This window comes from Staurois parvus, unplaced genomic scaffold, assembly GCF_062004578.1.
Source record: "Staurois parvus isolate SC_StPar_1 unplaced genomic scaffold, SC_StPar_1.0 ptg000374l, whole genome shotgun sequence".
Lineage (NCBI taxonomy): Eukaryota > Metazoa > Chordata > Amphibia > Anura > Ranidae > Staurois > Staurois parvus.
The window spans coordinates 59,443-79,585 of record NW_028318170.1 but is presented as its reverse complement, the minus strand read 5'-3'; the positions used below and the strand labels follow the sequence as shown (position 1 = coordinate 79,585).

General features: G+C 47.4%; 1 protein-coding gene across 1 annotated transcript in view; it reads right to left on the bottom strand.

Moving 5' to 3' along the window:
* Positions 1–3,640: 3,640 nt before the first annotated feature.
* Positions 3,641–20,143, bottom strand: part of LOC149456132 (RNA-binding protein FXR2-like) — a 52,946-nt gene continuing 36,443 nt past the window's right edge. The window contains exons 12-16 of the mRNA XM_089685373.1: positions 18,489–18,657; positions 14,163–14,312; positions 10,210–10,296; positions 8,203–8,279; positions 3,641–3,832 (exon numbers count right to left, since the gene is read on the bottom strand). Of these exons, the coding sequence (XP_089541499.1) occupies positions 3,818–3,832; positions 8,203–8,279; positions 10,210–10,296; positions 14,163–14,312; positions 18,489–18,657 (498 nt within the window). The 3' untranslated portion in view covers positions 3,641–3,817. The remainder of the gene's footprint in view (positions 3,833–8,202; positions 8,280–10,209; positions 10,297–14,162; positions 14,313–18,488; positions 18,658–20,143) is intronic.

The window sequence follows — 20,143 nt, the reverse complement described above, 5'->3', positions numbered from 1 at the left end:
ATGTTTGTTTTATTTTTTTTTTATCTAATGCTTTACATTGCAGAGGAGAGATGTGGGGTCTTATTGACCCCACATCTCTCCATAAAGAGGACCTGTCACTAATTAGGTCTTATTGACCCCACATCTCTCCATAAAGAGGACCTGTCACTAATTATGTCTCATTGACCCCCCATATCTGTCCATAAAGAGGACCTGTCACTAATTATGTCTTATTGTTCCCCCATATCTCTCTATAAAGAGGACCTGTCACTAATTATGTCTTATTGACCCCACATCTCTCCATAAAGAGGACCTGTCACTAATTATTTCTATCACAAGGGTGCATGCATTTCTCGTGATAAAAATAAAAGTGATTACAATTTTTTTTTTAAAGGGACAGTGCAAAAAACAAAAAAAATAATTAAATTAATAAATAAAAAAAACGTTTAAAGCTCCCCCGTGCTCGCACATAGTGGTGAACATATACGTAGGTCACGCCCACATATGTAAATGGTGTTCAAACGACACACGTGAGATATCGCCACGAACGTCGGAGCGAGAGCAATAATTCTGGCACTAGACCTCCTCTGTAACTTTACACTGCTAACTTGTAGAAATTTGTAAAGCATCACCCATGGAGATTTTTTAAGTACCGCAGTTTCACGCCATTCCACGAGCGTGCGCAATTTTAAAGCGTGACATGTTGGGTATCTATTTACTCGCCTTAACATCCTCTTTCATATTTTACAAAAAAATTGTGGTATATATTGTGTTTTTTTTAATCAAAGTGTATATTGTTTTAAAAAAATATATATATTTTTAAAAACTGCGCATTTCGGTTTTCAACCAAGCGCATTTTGAATTTTCGTTTTCGGCACCAGAATTTTAATTTCGGTGCAGCACTAGTTCTCGGTATATCAGTCGTATACAGAGAACTGTACATAGAGGACAACGAGTCAGAGGGCTCACGGTTTACAGGCTGTATAGAGAGGATTGTACATAGAGGACACCGAGTTGGGGGGGGGGGGCTCACGGTTTATGGGTTGTATAGAGAGAATTGTACATGGAGGACATGGAGTTGGAGGCTCTCGGTTTATTCTAGTCTATTGGTTGTATGTGGAGAATTGTACAAGGAGGTCAGAGAGATGGAGGGCTCTTGGGTTACGGGTTGTATAGAGAGGATTGTATATAGAGGACATGGAGTTATTATTATTATTATACAGTATTTATAAAGCACCAATAGTTCGCTCAGCGCTGTACATTACAAAGGGAGACAGAACATGTGACAGAACAATACCAATACAATGCAAAACATGAGGGAATCAAGGGCCCTGCTCTTTCGAGCTTACAATCTAGGAGCGAGGGGGTGGTGGCACAGGAGGAGATAGCTGTGGGGGGTGTAGTGGTAGGAAGAGTGGAGGAGGTCGGCAAGTTAGCAGGGGGTGGGGTAGGCTTCCCTGAAGAGATGGGTTTTCAGGGTGCGCCTAAAGGAGAGGAGAGTAGGTGATAATCTGATGGGTTGGGGCAGGGAGTTCCAGAGGATGGGTGACACCCTGGAGAAGTCCTGGAGGCGGGCATGGGAGGAGGAGACCAGGGAACTAGAGAGAAGGAGGTCTTGTGAGGAGCGGAGTGTGCGTGCTGGGCGGTACTTGGATATTAGGTCAGAGATGTAGTACGGGGCAGTATGATGGACAGCTTTGTACGTCAGCGTTAGGATTTTGAATTTGATCCGTTGGAGGCTCTTGGTTTATGGGTTGTATAGAGAGAATCGTACATGGAGGACATGGAGTTGGAGGCTCTTGGTTTATGGGTCGTATAGAGAGAATCGTACATAGAGGACATGGAGTTGGAGGCTCTTGGTTTATGGGTTGTATAGAGAGGATTGTGTATGGAGGACATGGAGTTGGAGGCTCTTGGTTTATGGGTTGTATAGAGAGAATCGTACATAGAGGACATGGAGTTGGAGGCTCTTGGTTTATGGGTTGTATAGAGAGGATTGTGTATAGAGGACATGGAGTTGGAGGCTCTTGGTTTATGGGTTGTATAGAGAGAATCGTACATAGAGGACATGGAGTTGGAGGCTCTTGGTTTATGGGTTGTATAGAGAGGATTGTGTATGGAGGACATGGAGTTGGAGGCTCTTGGTTTATGGGTTGTATAGAGAGAATCGTACATAGAGGACATGGAGTTGGAGGCTCTTGGTTTATGGGTTGTATAGAGAGGATTGTGTATAGAGGACATGGAGTTGGAGGCTCTTGGTTTATGGGTTGTATAGAGAGAATCGTACATAGAGGACATGGAGTTGGAGGCTCTTGGTTTATGGGTTGTATAGAGAGGATTGTATATAGAGGACATGGAGTTGGAGGCTCTTGGTTTATGGGTTGTATAGAGAGGATTGTGAATGGAGGACATGGAGTTGGAGGCTCTCGGTTTATTCTAGTCTATTGGTTGTATGTGGAGAATTGTACAAGGTGGTCAGAGAGATGGAGGGCTCTTGGTTTATGGGTTGTGTGATGGGAGTCACTTTGGGTGGGGGGCCAATGGAACCCAGTTCACTTTGGAGAGGTGGGGAGACCTGTCTCAGCTCCCCATTTCCCTCTTATGTGTAAGTCACCCTGTGCCTGTTAGGGGTACAGGATGATCTGTCCTAATATTCTGTGGGCTTTGTCTCAGACTGTGTAGACATGTTTAGGAGATAGGTGGGGGGTTGTGGATTGTTTAATGTTTTGTGTATTAGCTTAGTGGGGGGGGGGGGGGGTTCCAGCAGCCCTCCCCCCTGATGGGACAGTCTGCTGGTGTGAAGTTTGATTACCTGTGTGTCTCTTGTTACTAAATGTGGATTGCCCCTCCCTGTGTCATTATGCAGGGAGGGGGGGTTGTTTCCTGAGTGTATATATCTTGTATCTGTGTTCAAATAAACTAGTCTACCTCCTGGTTTACTTCAAGACTGGTGTTGTCTAGTCTTGTATGGTCGGCTGTGGTGTCTGTTGTTGGTGTTCGGACGGGGAAGCGGTATTCTAACGGGAGTACTCCAGCAGTCTGTGTCGGTTCCGTTACAGGTTGTATAGAGAGACTTGTACATGGAAGACACAAAGTCTGGGGGGTCTCGCTTTATTTGGTGTATTGTATCATGAAGTTGGACGGTTCTCTGTGGATTGGTTGTATAGACGTTATAAAGCTCCAAGTTTATTTGGTGTTTTGGTTGTATATAGAGAATTGTACATAAAAGGACACACCGGGGGGGGGGGGGGGGGGGTCTCCGTTCATGCGTTGTACGCACAGAACTGTACATGGAGGACACACAGTCAGGGGCTCTCGGTTTATTCAGTGTATGGGTTGTATAGAGAAAATCGTACATGGAGGACATGGAGTTGGAGGCTCTCGGTTTATTCTGGTCTATTGGTTGTATATGGTGAATTGTACAAGGAGGTCAGAGAGATGAGAGCTCTCAGTTTATGGGTTGTATAGAGAGAATCATACATGGAGTTGGGGGGCTCTTGGTTTTTAGGTATAGAATTGTACATGGAGGACATTGAGTTGGAGACTCTTGATTTATTGTAGTCTATTGGTTGTATATGGAGAATTGTACAAGGAGGTCAGAGAGATGAGAGCTCTCGGTTTATGAGTTGTATAGAGAGAACTGTACATAGAGGACACAGAGTCAGGGGCTCTCGGTTTATTGGTTGTATACAGAAAACTGTACATAGAGGACACAGAGTCGAGGGGGGGCAGGGGCTCTCGGTTTATTGGCTGTATACAGAGAACTGTACATGGGTAGTAGATACAGTTGAGGTCAGTCGGTCGGTGTGGCAGCTTCTTCCAGGTCCTGTATTTTCGATTATCCAGTAATCTCCTAGAATTGAACAACACGTATTATAAAACATCTATTGGTAGCACTATGGCCTCTGGTAGACAATATCATCCTTTGCACAGAGTAGCCAATCAAGTTCTGCAATTTTTTTTTTTTTTTTATTCCTACATTCCAACCAAAACAACACAGACATTACCCAGCATCCAACCACATTGGAGCATCTTCTGGGCTGTGGGAAGAGAACCGATAACTGAGCATCCACCCCCAGGGCCGCCATCAAAATCATAGGGCCCATTGCAGCCTACTTCACAGCCCACCACCCTTCGTGTGATTGCACGGCGTCACAGGTTGCTCGGGATTTTCTAGTAATTCGGTATTGCACTGCTATATCTGGATGCAATTCCTAGTCCTGCCCATGACCATCGCGCTGGCAGTGAAGGCCATGGCCCAGAGGACCATTTCAGGGTAAGAACCCCCTGCCCAAGGCCCAGCTTTACAGTTAGCTGATATCTATGTATATGGCATGTCATTAGGGTCCTGCTCCAGGACAGGGCCAAACAGCTGTACAAACCGCCTGCCGCAGAGGCTTCATATTCAGTCCCATCCCAGCACTAAGGACTGACAGGGGCAAGACTAGCTGAGGCTGGATAAGGCGCCTTTACCTCTACCTCCATTGGATGGGGAAGACCAATGATGGCAGGAACAATTACACTGTACTTTTGGAAGAGAGCGTACCCAATACCTAAGGACTACCTATACCAGTCCAAGGCTCAGTTCACACTAGCGCTGAAGCAGGCGTTTAACGCTCCTCACCCACCTATGAAAATGATACACATGGCAGCACACAGTGCTGTTCACACTGGAACGTTAACATCGCATCAAAATTGACGCCTCATGTGGAGTCAGGAGGAGTTGAAGCTTTTCAAACGCCTCCCATTCAAGTTGGCGGTGATGCTCCTCAAACGCCTGGCAAACGTTTGCGTGGCATTAACACCATTAGGTTCATTATAGGCGTTTGTGGTGCGGTTTTAACGCCTATAAAACGCCTCAAAATCATGCAGAGGGCATTTGGGGAGGGTTTTTTAAAGCTCATTAAACGCCTAACACTTTAGGGGTGTTAGGGCTTGTTCACACTTGACTTCTTCCCAAACAGTGGTCCTACTCCTCCTCCAGGGGTGGTAGGAAGGGGAGTTACTATATATTAGGACTCTCTGAGAACACCAAGCTCATCTTGCCAAACCTTTCCTTGCTGGTGTTGGATTGGGGGGGAGGGGGGTATGAAGGATTAGAACTGCCTCGTAGGGTGTCATGAATCCCCCTCACTTCCAGACCCGGTGACAACCCCCTTGAGTTCCTCTGCTGACACATTTTGCTTCAACAAGAGGAATGAGTTGGTGGAGGCAGTCATATGGATTGACCGTATACAGGTGATTGGTCAAACCAGGGGAGTACCTGCAGGGGTCACAACTGTGACCAGGTCCCTCCCTGTGCGCCTGGATAGGAGGAGCAGCTGCAAACAGAGGAACCAATCCCTACATTTTCCTGCAGCTGCTGGATGCCTGTGGGATGGAGAGGGGGAAATTAAGAAATCAGTTCCGCCCCCTCCTATCCAGCTTCTGTCTGCTGGCCTCAGCTCGACTCATGCAGCACAGCCAGGTTCCCCCCCTCCCCTGCTGCAGGGGGATGCTGTCAGGATGGAGAGCGGGTAAGGAGACGGTCAATGTGTCATTTACTGGCCACTTCCTTTTCTGAATGGAGAGTCAGTGATCCGAACCGATTACCGACTCTGTCCATTCATAACTGAGACATAGTAAACTGTGTTTACTATGCTTCCGTTTATGTATGAAGGGGAAGTCTCTGTACAGCTATTCCTATCCATTAATTCTGTGCTGCTGAGGCTACAGAGAGGGAGATGGAGGACACAGCCCTCAGTCTCCTTTCTCTGTCCCAAAAAGGTGAAACATCAGAGGTCTTTTTAGACCCCTGATATCTCCCCCAAAACCCCCCAACAGGGTTCCTAAAATTTATAAAAAGTAATTTAAAAAAAAATTCAAAATACAAAAAAACTACTGACCCCAGTGGCAGAACTTCCAGGGTCACAAAGGTTGCACTCGCGACCGGGCCCTGGCATTCCCAGTGGCGGAAATACCAGGGTCCCAAAGGTTGCACTTGCGACCGGGCCCTGGCATTCTGCCAATGAGCTGAGAGGGAAGTGCCCCGGCCGGGGTTCCTTCATGGTTTCTTGCACCAGGGCCCTGAAGGTTCTAGCTATGCCACAGGATCAAACTATACAGTCAGTAGTAAGTCCAGTGTGTGGCTCTTTCTTTATTCATTGCATAAATCATGTGGCCAGGAGGAGCCAAGATGGCAACCAATGCCTGGGACCAAGTAGCTGGTGAACGTGTACCTTGGGTAGAGCAGTATTCCCCCCCACAAAACGCTTACAGTTTCCATCCAATATCATGTGGCAGTAGAGAGAAGAGGAGCCAGAGAATAAACCAAAAATGTGTCTGCAGGCATGGACTCCAGGGGCCATTTTGGGGGAGCTGTCCAAATGCTCGTGGGAGCACCATGTGCAGAGTGTGGCAATAGATCAGGGGTATCAAACTGGCAAGTCCCATCATGCTTCTGCCTTTGGGAGTCATGCTTGTAACTGCAAATCTTGCAATGCCTCATGGACCTTGTAGTTTGGCAACAGCTGGTGGGCTGCCAGTTTGACACCCGTGCACTAGAGGAAGACAAGGCGCTAGGGCATCTGCAGCTGTTGACTCCGACGGCCATTTTGGGAGAGCTCATGCTTTACTGGTCATAGTGAACTTCTAAGCAGTTGGGCAGAAGAGTATGGCACTAGAAGGAAGAAAAGGAGCCAAAACATTCACCAAGGGTGTCTGCAGCTCTGGACTCCGAAAGCCATTTTGAGAGGGCCCATATTCTAGTGGAACATCCTTATCTATTCGTTCAATTGCTCACAAGAACACTGAGTTCACATACTAGAAGCGGAGCTTTGGTGGATTGGATTTGCTACCAGCTGTATTGTTTAGTCAATCATCCGGTACACAACCAGAGTGTAGATCTTTTCCATTATTAATTGCACGAATCATGCGGCCAAGATGAGCAGAAATGGAAACAGAGTGGCTGGTGATCCCTGTGCGGAGCAGTGTATCCCTTTTTCGCATGTTTAGAGTCTTCGTCCAATAGTGTGTGGCACTAGAGGGAGGAAGAGGAGCGAGAGCATAGACCAAAAGGTGTCTGCAGTCGTGGACTCCAGAGGCCCTTTTGGGCAAGCCCATTATCTATGTAAACACGGTGCTCTTTTGATCAATTGGACAGAAGAGTATGGAACTAGAGGAGAGAAGGGGGGCCTAAAGCATAGACAATGAGCATCTGCAGCTGTGGTCTCCAGGGGCCATTTTGGAAGAGCCCATGTTCTATTTGAACTCAGTGCTCATGCAGGCAATTGGACAGTACAGTATGGCACTAGAGCACAGGTGGCAAACTGGTGGCCCTCCAGCTGTTGCCAAACTACAAGTCCCATGAGGCATTGCAGGATTGACAGTTACAAGCATGATTCCCAGAGGTAGAGGCATGATGGGACTTGTAGTTTCACAGCAGCTGGGGGGCCACCAGTTTGACACCCGTGCTCTAGAGGGAAAAACAAGAGGAAAAAAAAATTGTAAAAATAGACAATATTGAGTTTTCCAACTCCATAATAGGAAGCTGCACAACACAATTCCAAGGAAAAAAAAACAAAAAAAAAACCTCCTTCATTGTTGAGGACACCCCTCCTTTCCTCCCAGTCCCTCTCTGTGATGCAGATCGCCTCCTACTGGGGCCTAATGGTAGCACATGAAGGAAAGAATGTCTGCCTTATCTATACAGTGCCAATTAAGATTCTTGCAGTCCACCAAAAAGGGGGAGAAAAAAAAAAAAAAAGCGATGGTTTGAAGCCTAAAGAAGCCACATTCTGAACCAGGCCCTATAGACGGACCAATAAGAATGCAGTTTGAGGATCGCCAAAGGAAGGATATAAAAAGAATAGGCAGTTTGGTTGGGGCAGTACTAGGGATGTTGGTTCGAATCCCAACCACTGCACCACCTGCCTGGAGTTTGCATGTTCTCCATGTGCCTGCGTGGGTTTCCTCTGGATACTCCGGTTTCCTCCCACACTCCAAAGACATGCTGGTAGGTGAATTGGCCCTAGTATGTGTATGTATGAATGTAAGTTAGGGACCTTAGATTGTACACCCCTTGAGGGTTAGGGACTGATGTGAATGTACAATATATATATGTAAAGCGCTGTGTAAATTGACGGCGCTATATAAGTACCTGAAAAAAATAGCAGTTTGCAATCTTTTTAAATTTTTTCAGACTGCAAGCTGTGTGCCCCTTGATTACAGCTTACGATCACTTACCTTTGTGTTGCTGCCCCTCGAGCGTCTCGCTCTGGAGTCTTTCTTTGGTGTCACAGAATCCGTTGTTGAGGTTTCATCTGCGTTATAGAGAAAGAAAAAGTAAAATTTATGTCAACAGACTGTGTCCTTCCCTATTGGATGTAATGATCGGGACCCTCATACCTCCTGTTCCCTATTGGATGTAATGGTCGGGACCCTCATACCTCCTGTTCCCTATTGGATGTAATGGTCGGGACCCTCATACCTCCTGTTCCCTATTGGATGTAATGATCGGGACCCTCGTACCTCCTGTTCTCTATTGGATGTAATAAGGACCCTCATACCCCCTGTTCCCTAATGGATGTATCGATCGGGACCCTCATACCCCCTGTTCCCTATTGGATGTAATAAGGACCCTCATACCTCCTGTTCCCTATTGGATGTAATGATTGGGACCCTCATACCTCCTGTTCCCTAGTAGATGTAATAAGGACCCTCATACCTCCTGTTCCCTAGTAGATGTAATAAGGACCCTCGTACCTCCTGTTCCCTAGTAGATGTAATAAGGACCCTCGTACCTCCTGTTCCCTAGTAGATGTAATAAGGACCCTCGTACCTCCTGTTCCCTATTGGATGTAATAAGGACCCTCATACCTCCTGTTCCCTATTGGATGTAATAAGGACCCTCATACCCCCTATTCCCTATTGGATGTAATGATCGGGACCCTCATACCTCCTGTTCCCTAGTAGATGTAATAAGGACCCTCGCACCTCCTGTTCCCTAGTAGATGTAATAAGGACCCTCGTACCTCCTGTTCCCTATTGGATGTAATAAGGACCCTCATACCTCCTGTTCCCTATTGGATGTAATAAGGACCCTCATACCCCCTATTCCCTATTGGATGTAATGATCGGGACCCTCATACCTCCTGTTCCCTATTGGATGTAATGATCGGGACCCTCATACCCCCTGTTCCCTATTGGATGTAATGATCGGGACCCTCATACCTCCTGTTCCCTATTTGATGTAATGATCGGGACCCTCGTACCTCCTGTTCCCTATTGGATGTAATGATCGGGACCCTCGTACCTCCTGTTCCCTATTGGATGTAATGATCGGGACCCTCATACCTCCTGTTCCCTATTGGATGTAATGATCGGGACCCTCATACCTCCTATTGGATATAATGATCATAATGATCTCATAGGGAACAGGAGGTACGAGAGTCCCGATCGGGACCCTCGTACCTCCTGCTCCCTATTGGATGCAATGATCGGGACCCTCGTACCTCCTGCTCCCTATTGGATGCAATGATCGGGACCCTCATACCTCCTGTTCCCTATTTGATGTAATGATCGGGACCCTCGTACCTCCTGCTCCCTATTGGATGCAATGATCGGGACCCTCGTACCTCCTGTTCCCTATTGGATGTAATGATCGGGACCCTCCTACCCCCTGTTCCCTATTAGATGTAATAAGGAACCTCATACCTCCTGTTCCCTATTGGATGCAATGATCGGGACCCTCGTACCTCCTGTTCCCTATTAGATGTAATAAGGACCCTCATACCCCCTGTTCCCTATTGGATGTAATAAGGACCCTCATACCCCCTGTTCCCTATTGGATGTAATAAGGACCCTCATACCCCCTGTTCCCTATTGGATGTAATAAGGACCCTCATACCCCCTGTTCCCTATTGGATGTAATAAGGACCCTCATACCCCCTGTTCCCTATTGGATGTAATAAGGACCCTCATACCCCCTGTTCCCTATTGGATGTAATGATCGGGACCCTCATACCCCGTTCTCTATTGGATGTAATGATCAGGACCCTCGTACCTCCTGTTCCCTATTGGATGTAATGATCGGGACCCTCATACCTCCCGTTTCCTATTGGATGGAATGATCGGGACCCTTGTACCTCCTGTTTCCTATGAGATGTATGATCAGAACCCTCGTACCTCCTGTTCCCTATCAGGGGTAATTAAAGAGCAGGACCCTCAGACTGTCAGCTCTTGCACACTCACCAGTCTGTGTGTCCTGCGGTTGGCTGGCTGTGTCCCCGGAGTTGGACTCGATGTGGTTCTCGTGTGGTGGGGTCTTTGATCCATCATCTAGAAGACAAATGTGAACAGAAATCAGTATCCTATAAAGCAGTCAGTAATGTATATTCCCTCAGTAACAATCTCAGCGGAGGATTCCTTCAATAGATTTATAGCCACCGTGGGGAAAATAATAATGTGATCCCCTTCAGATTTTGTAGGTTTTCCCGCTTACACAGAAATAACGGGTCTATCATTTTTATCATAGGTCTATTTTATATGATTGAGACAGAATATCAACCAAAATCCTGGAAACACACAATACAAATGTTATAAATGGAGTTGCAGTTCAGTGAGCAAAATAAGTATTTGATCCCCTACCAACCAACAATGATTGTGGCTCCTACAGACTGGCTCTGTGCTCATGTGGTACACAGATCAGTGCTGTCAATGTAAGAAGGCACTCCGAACGACAACTTGTTACGTGTATAAAAGACACCTGTCCACAGAATCTCTCTTTCTTCCATCTAAACCTCACCACCACCACGGGCAAGACTAAAGAGGTGTCAAAGGATGTCAGAGACAAGATTGTAGACCTGCACAAGGCTGGACTGGGCTACAAGACCATAATCAAGAAGCTTGGTGAGAAGGAGACAACTGCTGGAGGGATTACTCACAAATAGAAGAAATACAACATAACCATCAGTCTCCCTAGGTCTGGTGCACCATGCAAGATCTCACCTCATGGGGTAAGGATGATCATGAGAAAAGTGAGGGATCAGCCCAGAACTACATGTGAGCAGCTTGTGGATGATCTCCAGGCAGTTGGGACCACAGTCACCAAACAAACCATTGGTGATACAATACGTGGCCATGGATTGACAATCTGCAGTGCCCGCAAGGTTGCTCTGCTCAAGAAAGCCCATGTCCAGGCCTGTCTGAAGTCTGCCACTGAACATCTGAATGATGCCGAGGAGGACTGGTGGAAAGTGTTGTGGTTAGAGGAGACCAAACTCAAGCTCTTTGGCATCAACTCGACTCGCCGTGTTTGGCAGAAGAAAAATGCTGACTATGACCCCAAGAACACCATCCCAACTGTCCAGCACGGAGGTGGAAACATTATGCTTTGGCACTGCTTCTCTGCTAAAGGTACAGGCCGATTTTGCCGCATTGAGGGGCCAATGGATGGGGCCACATATTGTAAAATTTTGGATGAGAACCTTCTTCCCTCAACCAGAACACTGAAGATGGGTGGTGGATGGGTCTTCCAGCATGACAATGACCCAAAACATACCACTAAGGCAACAAAGGAGTGGCTCAAGAAGAAGCACATTAAGGTCCTGGAGTGGCCTAGCCAGTCTCCAGACCTTCATCCTATAGAAAATTTACGAAGGGAGCATCAACGCTTCAAGTTGCCAAGCGACAGCCAAGAAACCGTAAGGAATATCTGTAAAGAAGAGCGGACCAAAATCCCTCCTGAGATGTGTGCAAACCTGGGAACCAACTACAAGGAACGTCTCACCTCTGTGCTGGCCAACAAGGGTTCCTCCACCAAGTACCAAGTCATTCTTTGCTTTGGGATCAAATACTTAATTTACTCACTGAACTGCAACTCCATTTATAACATTTGTATCATGTGGTTTGTTTGTGGATTTTTGGTTGATATTCCGTCTCTATCATTTAAAATACACCTATGATAGAAGTTATAGACCCTTCATTTCTTTGTAAGTGGGCAAACATACAAAATCTGCAGGGGATCCAAAAATTAATTTTCCCCGCTGCATTTGTAGTGGGATCACCGGTTTTATGTCATAAGTCTATGGGGGTTCAGATGTGACCCTCATACTACATATAAGACTCTATGGGGGAGTTAAGATGGGACCATAATATTACATTCTGTATAACTACGGAGGTTGATATGTGACCCTCATATGTAAAATGAGCATTCTATGTAATATGAGCATTCTATGTAATATGAGGGTCACATCTGAACCCCTAAAGGGTTATATGGAATACGAGGGTCACATCTCAAACCCCCCCCCCCCAATAGAGGTAAAAGTAACATTAGAGGGACACCTCTGAACCTCAATAGTTATATGTAATATGAGGATTCTATGTAATATAACTATTGAGGTTCAGAGGTGTCCCTCTAATGTTACTTCTAACTCTATTGGGGGGGGGGGGGGGGTTTGAGATGTGATCCTCGTATTCCATATAACCCTATAGGGGTTCAGATGTGACCCTCGTATTGCATATAACCCTACAGGGGCTCAGATGTGACCCTCGTATTCCATATAACCCTACAGGGGTTCAGATGTGACCCTCATATTGCATATAACCATATAGGGGTTCAGATGTGACCCTCGTATTGCATATAACCCTACAGGGGCTCAGATGTGACCCTCGTATTCCATATAACCCTACAGGGGTTCAGATGTGACCCTCGTATTCCATATAACCGTATGGGGTTCAGATGTGACCCTCGTATTCCATATAACCCTACAGGGGCTCAGATGTGACCCTCGTATTCCATATAACCCTACAGGGGTTCAGATGTGACCCTTGTATTGCATATAACCGTATGGGGTTCAGATGTGACCCTCGTATTGCATATAACCCTACAGGGGCTCAGATGTGACCCTCGTATTCCATATAACCCTACAGGGGCTCAGATGTGACCCTCGTATTCCATATAACTGTATAGGGGTTCAGATGTGACCCTCGTATTCCATATAACCGTATAGGGGTTCAGATGTGACCCTTGTATTCCATATAACCATATAGGGGTTCAGATGTGACCCTTGTATTCCATATAACCATATAGGGGTTCAGATGTGACCCTTGTATTCCATATAACCATATAGGGGTTCAGATGTGACCCTCGTATTGCATGTAACCCTACAGGGGTTCAGATGTGACCCTCGTATTGCATGTAACCCTACAGGGGTTCAGATGTGACCCTCGTATTGCATGTAACCCTACAGGGGTTCAGATGTGACCCTTGTATTCCATATAACCCTACAGGGGTTCAGATGTGACCCTCATATTCCATATAACCCTACAGGGGCTCAGATGTGACCCTCGTATTCCATATAACCCTACAGGGGTTCAGATGTGACCCTCGTATTCCATATAACCCTACAGGGGTTCAGATGTGACCCTCATTCCACAGCATTCTATGCGTTAGCATGCTTCCTGCTCCCTCTGCTGGCCGTGATCAGTAATGACAAGTCCTGCCTATACAAGCTCAGCTCCCAGTTTTAGTACATCTAGGCAGGGCTGCTATTAAAAACCACAAGCCACCCTACAGCTTCCCTGATAGCCTGGGCCCCCCTGCTGACCCATGGTCAGTATCCCCTATTGGCAGCTCTAATCCCTAATCTGATCAGTCAGGCCAAAGTTTGTGTTCTGGGGGAAGGGGTCAGGGATATGTCCTTTATGAACCCATAAAGGACCGACGGGTCAGTATCAGGATGAGAATATTTCTGAACCATGATTGGTTATGAGAAAATCAGAAAATCTGTCATTTTGTAATAAAATTCTGTTGCCAATGCTGCACCTCATGCAGAAGATCATTCTACAGCTTAAAGAGACCCTGTAACCAGAGAAAGAGCCAAGTAAAAGCACCACGAAGAAGCACGTACCATACGGATTTGGTGGGAGGGGGTGTGGCATATACAAACGACTTGCTTTTAGACTCTCCCTCTAATTGAATCTCCCATATGGGAGGGGGGTTCTAGAAGTCAGGCATATACACATATATATTGCAAAAGCAGTTTGCTTTTTAGACTCATTAACTGAATCTCCCATGGGGGGGGTTCTTCTAGAAGTTGGACATATATACATATATACTGCACAAGCACTCTCCCATATGAAGCTACAAAACTCATTGACTTGTATGTAAATTTCAGCTGGCACTAGAAGAGGTAGCCACTTACCTACTCCATTCTGGACAGGATGTCCGGCCCCCCCTTCCTGTTCATCCACTATCGTTCGATCTTCGTTGGCGATTCTCCTGCGGGACGGTCTTGGCCGGTTTCCACCACCCCCATTCCGAGCAGAGAGAGGCGGGTCCCCAGACCCTGGAGCTGCAAGAGCCAAGCAAAAGGCGGACGGTGACAATCCATACATATACACCACACAAGACTTAAAGGGAAACTCCACTTCGGTGAGATTCTCTCGAAAGGCAAATCACATCTAAAAAGGGGTGCAGACCCTGCCGCTGTCCTCATTAGAACCCGGAAAGTGCAGCAGCTGATTGGTCATTATAAAAGCACTCCCATGAGATTCACTTTACACACGGACACAGACAAACAAACAGCTATTTCTTCTGAACAACAAAAAGGTGGGAAACTGCAACGACGTTCGGTAAAATCCCTGCAGTGTACATGGATCACCCAGAGGGGGGAGGGGGGGGGGTTCCCCTCAACAAAAACATATTTACTCTTTAAGCAGAGGAAGTCTTGACTATTGTAACTCCCTCCTCATTGGCCGACCTCACCGCAGGCTATCCCCTCTTCAGTCTATCATGAATGCTGCTGCCAGACTCATCCACCTTACTAACCGTTCTGTATCTGCCATCCCTCTCTGCCAATCCCTCCACTGGCCTCCCCTCAGTGTCCTCCATCCCTCTCTGCCAATCCCTCCACTGGCCTCCCCTCAGTGTCCTCCACCCCTCTCTGCCAATCCCTCCACTGACCTCCATTGAGTGTCCTCCACCCCTCTCTGCCAATCCCTCCACTGGCCTCCATCCCTCTCTGCCAATCCCTCCACTGGCCTCCCCTCAGTGTCCTCCACCCCTCGCTGCCAATCCCTCCACTGGCCTCCACCCCTCTCTGCCAATCCCTCCACTGGCCTCCACTCAGTGTCCTCCACCCCTCTCTGCCAATCCCTCCACTGACCTCCATTGAGTGTCCTCCACCCCTCTCTTCCAATCCCTCCACTGGCCTCCATCCCTCTCTGCCAATCCCTCCACTGACCTCCATCCCTCTCTGCCAATCCCTCCACTGACCTCCACTCAGTGTCCTCCACCCCTCTCTGCCAATCCCTCCACTGACCTCCATCCCTCTCTGCCAATCCCTCCACTGGCCTCCACTCAGTGTCCTCCACCCCTCTCTGCCAATCCCTCCACTGGCCTCCACTCAGTGTCCTCCACCCCTCTCTGCCAATCCCTCCACTGGCCTCCACTCAGTGTCCTCCACCCCTCTCTGCCAATCCCTCCACTGACCTTCACTCAGTGTCCTCCACCCCTCTCTGCCAAACCCTCCACTGGCCCCCATTCAGTGTCCTCCACCCCTCTCTGCCAATCCCTCCACTGCCCTCCATTCAGTGTCCTCCACCCCTCTCTGCCAATCCCTCCACTGGCTTCCATTCAGTGTCCTCCACCCCTCTCTGCCAATCCCTCCACTGCCCTCCATTCAGTGTCCTCCACCCCTCTCTGCCAATCCCTCCACTGGCTTCCCATTGCCCAACGGATAAAATTCATAACATTAACAATAACATATAAAGCCATTTATAACTCCGCCCCCAATTACATCACCAATCTGGTCTCCAAATATCACCCAAACCGTCCTCTCCGCTCCTCCCACGACCTTCTACTCTCTAGCTCCCTTGTTTCCTCCCATGCTCATCTCCAGGACTTATCCAGGGCTTCCCCCATCCTCTGGAACTCTCTACCCCAATTTATCAGGCTATCACCTACTCTGCCCACTTTTAGGCGATCTCTGAACACCGATCTCTTCAGGGAAGCCTATCCTGCCCTCAGCTAATAATGGAATCTTCTACTCTTCCTACCAGTCCATCCCCCACAGTTACTACCTTTTGTACCACTAGCCCCTCCCTCTTAGATTGTTATCTCCAAGGAGCAGGGCCCTCCTATCCCTCTTGTATTGATCTGTATTGTCTCCCGTTATATTGTAAAGCGCTGAGCAAACTGTTGGCGATATATAAATCCTGTATAATAATAATAATAACGTCCGATAGCTGAAACCAAGGTGAGGGGGGGAAAAGAAAAAAAAAAAAAATCAAAAAACTGTCAGGAAGACCCAAAAAAACAAATCAGCTATTAACCACTTGCTACAGTGCGGTTGTCCAGTTCTGGGAGGGCGTCATATGGCATCCTCCCAGAACGTGCCCTCCTACATGCCCCCGGGGGGCGCACACTCGGAAATCTCCGTGATCGCTGTGTCCTATGCACACAGCTGATCACGTGATACGGTAAATGGTCAATCACAGCGGCCTTTTACCACATGATCAGCTGTGTCCAATGACACAGCAGATCACCGGTAAATGCAGTTGCCAGTTATCGGCTGCATTTTCCGCACGCTGTCACAGCGTGCCGATCTGTCCTCTGACAATTGGCGGCTGTCAGCATGACGGCACTGAAAGCTGAAAATTGGCCTGGGCACAAAGGGGGTATAAGTGCCCAGTAGGCAAGTGGTTAGAGTGGCTGTGAACCTCCAACATGAAATATGAACAAAGCACAGCCCTCTATAGTGTATACTTGTCTCAGTCTAGAGCACTGAGTGTCATTTGTGTCCGCTGACTCCTTCCTCTGCTATCAGCATGAATCACTTCTGAAGAGTTTTCCTGACACCAAAAGAAAAAAGGTGACATGGGAGGGCACAGCCTGTGATTGACAGCCTCAGCTCTGTTCCTGTGTGCTATGTAAAGGGGGTGTGTCCTTTCCCTCCAATCAGCTCTCCTCACTGACGCAACATCCGATCTCCGCCCCCCTGCTTTTCACAGATTAAGAGTTCCTGCATAAATTTTGCACTTTGAATGGCTGTAGGAAACAGGTCGCTGCAGATAACCAGGTACAACTTATGTAGGAGGATTTGTTTCATCTCTGTGTATCCCCTGAGGCTGGTCACTTCACTGTGTTTACAACCACTTTAAGTTACTTAGAATGGGCTTAGGATTTATCTGGTGTCTTTTGCAGGCAGGGAGCCTTTTATAAACCTGTGAAGCAGACCTAGAAAACCTGGTTGGACCATTCTAACCTCCGTGTAAATCTGGCGGGATCAATATGTCCAACTACCCAAAGCAGCTGAATAAACAGGCCAAAACGTCAGCATTGCAGAACAACAAGGGACAGCAAAAATGGCCATTTTCTGTTTTTTTTGGGGGTCTTTTTTTTTTTTTTTTTATGAAGATCATTTAAGAAAAAAAAAAAAAAAAAAAGTTATATTGTTTAAAGTTGAGGCCCAGCAAAATGTAAAAATTAAAGAAAAAAAAAACCCATCAAGGGTTTAAAATAAATTTTTAAAAAAAGGGGGTCCAGCTGTAAGTCACCTTCACTACCCTGCAGTACCTCTTCTCAGCCAGATGATGTCCTTAGACTTCTCACTGAATGACATCCATTGTCATTCAACCTGGAAAACTGAGGACTTCCTGTGACTACAGGGCGTCATGGATCCACCCCTTAAGGGGCATCATAATAGAGCAGGGGTGTCAAACTGGCGGCCCCTCCAGATGTAGCGAAACTACAAGTCCCATCATGCCTCTACCTTTGGGAGTCATGCTTGAAACTGTCAATCTTGCAATGCCTCATGGGACTTTTAGTTTGGCGACAGCTGGAGGGCCGCCAGTTTGACACCCGTGTAACAGAGCCGTGCAATGATGCAGAAAATGAGGTCATCATATCAGCTCCACTGAGGACCTTCGCCATGTGACAATCCTGAAAATATCTGGAAAAGTGGCAGTTGTACTCTAGAGGATAAAAAGACAGTAAGTCAAGTTTTGCTTTGAACAATGTTCCTCCGACATCATAAAAATCCAAAACCCTTAGAGGTCACTCAGAAAACGCTGTTACCATAAGGACCAGTCCACACTATATGCAGCTGTATGATCACGTGGTAAATCGCCGATCACCGCAGGGACAGACAGGAAGCAATTGTTTCCTAGGTGTCTCATTCGTGCTGCAATAAAATGCAGAATGCAGCATTTTATCGCAGTGCACCAGCCTGAATTGCAGCGCATCGTGCCAGCTGGCATTGTAGTGAATGAAGTGTACGTTTTGTACCCTTCAAATAAAGCTAGTACAATAAAAAAAAAAAAAAAGAAAAAAAAGCAAAAAGGGAGCAGTGGGATGCAATTAATCATGCACCACACTGCCCCCTAGCGCAGAGGCAACACAAGGCGGTGATCGCTCCGGCTGCTCTGCGATATCATGGAGACAGTGCGAATTGCGCTAAATATGAAGCATTCTGTGTTTAGCGCCCTCGCAAAGCCGCCATTTTATCGGCAGTGTCATGAAAACTCACCGTAATTTCCTCGGCCTCTACCGGCGACAGAGGCGAAGGTGGTACCGCCTTCTACCTGTCCTCCGACCTTCTCCTTCTCTACCCGGGAGGGGCCGATACGAACTCCGCCTCCCAGGCCCTTCAGCTGATCCTCAATGTGCATTCGCTGCATCCGCAGCTGGTCCACTTCCTGGATTTGGGGGGAGGAAGAGAGACTGGGGTGACTATCATGATGGGGGAGGGGAGAGCAGGGGGTGATGTACTTTGCAGAACTGTAAATTTTCCTCCATACAAAAAAACTAAAACTATTGCGATGTCTAGATCGAGAAGCAGATGCATGCTGTAGGTATTGCTCTAGAATGGAATCACCTTCAAGAACCTGACAGGTTCTTCATGAATCAGTCCCATACCCAATTATTGAAGAGCCGGACGACTGCCAAGACCAAAAAGTCTGTTTTTTCAAAAAAGGAGAACATTTCCCACCTGAAGCAGGCTTCTTCTGACACGTCTTGCCTGTAAATGAACTTGGCCAGAAGAATTGCCCTACAGCCACGGAGCTGCAGGAGGACCTCTGTCCAGGTGATCAGGTCCCATGAAGGCTTCTGGAGGTACACCTACCTCCAAACACTGGGTACCTGCAGCAGGATCCCAGCGTGTTCTGACAATTTTGGGGAGCACAGGGCCCTCCAGCAGTGGTTTCTTCTGAAGAGCACCCAGGTGAGCAAACCTATCCCCTTCGGTTTGGGACTACTGGTTGAGGAGAACCAGATGCCAATGCAATGTCTCCAGGAAAGACAGTGAGGTCAAGAGCAGCACTGTCCACCATAGGGACGGGGCCATTTATTCTGTCACACGGAGAACTCCCAGACCTTTGCTGCAGCTAATGCTCCTTCAAGTTCTGACAAAATTAGTGGAGCACAGGGACCTCCAGAGCTGGTTTCTTCCAAGGAGCTTCCATGTGTGCAAACCTAGCCTTTCCGTTTTGGGTCTACCGGTTGAGGAGAAGCAGACGGTAATGCAACATGTTCAGGAAAGACAGTGAGGGCAAGAATAACACTCCCAGAGCTGTCCAGGATAGGGACCAGGCCAATTGTTCTGTCACTTGGAGAACTCCCACCCTTTGCTGCAGATAATATTCCTGCAAGTTCTGAATCTAGGGGAGCACAGAAACCTTCAGCGATGGTTTTTCCCAAGGGGCTCTCGTGTGCAAACCTAGCTTTTCAGTTCGGGGACTACTGGTTGCGGAGAAGCAGATGGCAATGCAAGGTCTCCAAGAAAGACCGTGTGGTTGAGAGTAGCACTCTCAGGGCTGTCCAGCATAGGGACCGGGCCATTTGCCTTGTCACACAGAGAACTCCCAGACTACTACTAGAAGTAAAGTTCCTATCACACCTAAGCGATGTCCAACAGAGTCCAGATCAGAAACCCATCTCCCAGGGAAATGCTGTGAGGAAGGAGAGACCATCTTTTCTAGAAAACCAAACTTAAGCCCCAGGTATGGGGACACCCCAGCAAGTGGATTCCTCCCAGGGCAGAGGAATGAGAACATATAGAGGCCCTCTAGATGTTTCAGGACACAATGGCTCCACTACTGACACATTTTGCCTGTAGTTGGGCTCAAACATAGTGAAATAATTCTTCAGCCACAGGAGGGAGACCTATCTCCAAGTGATCAA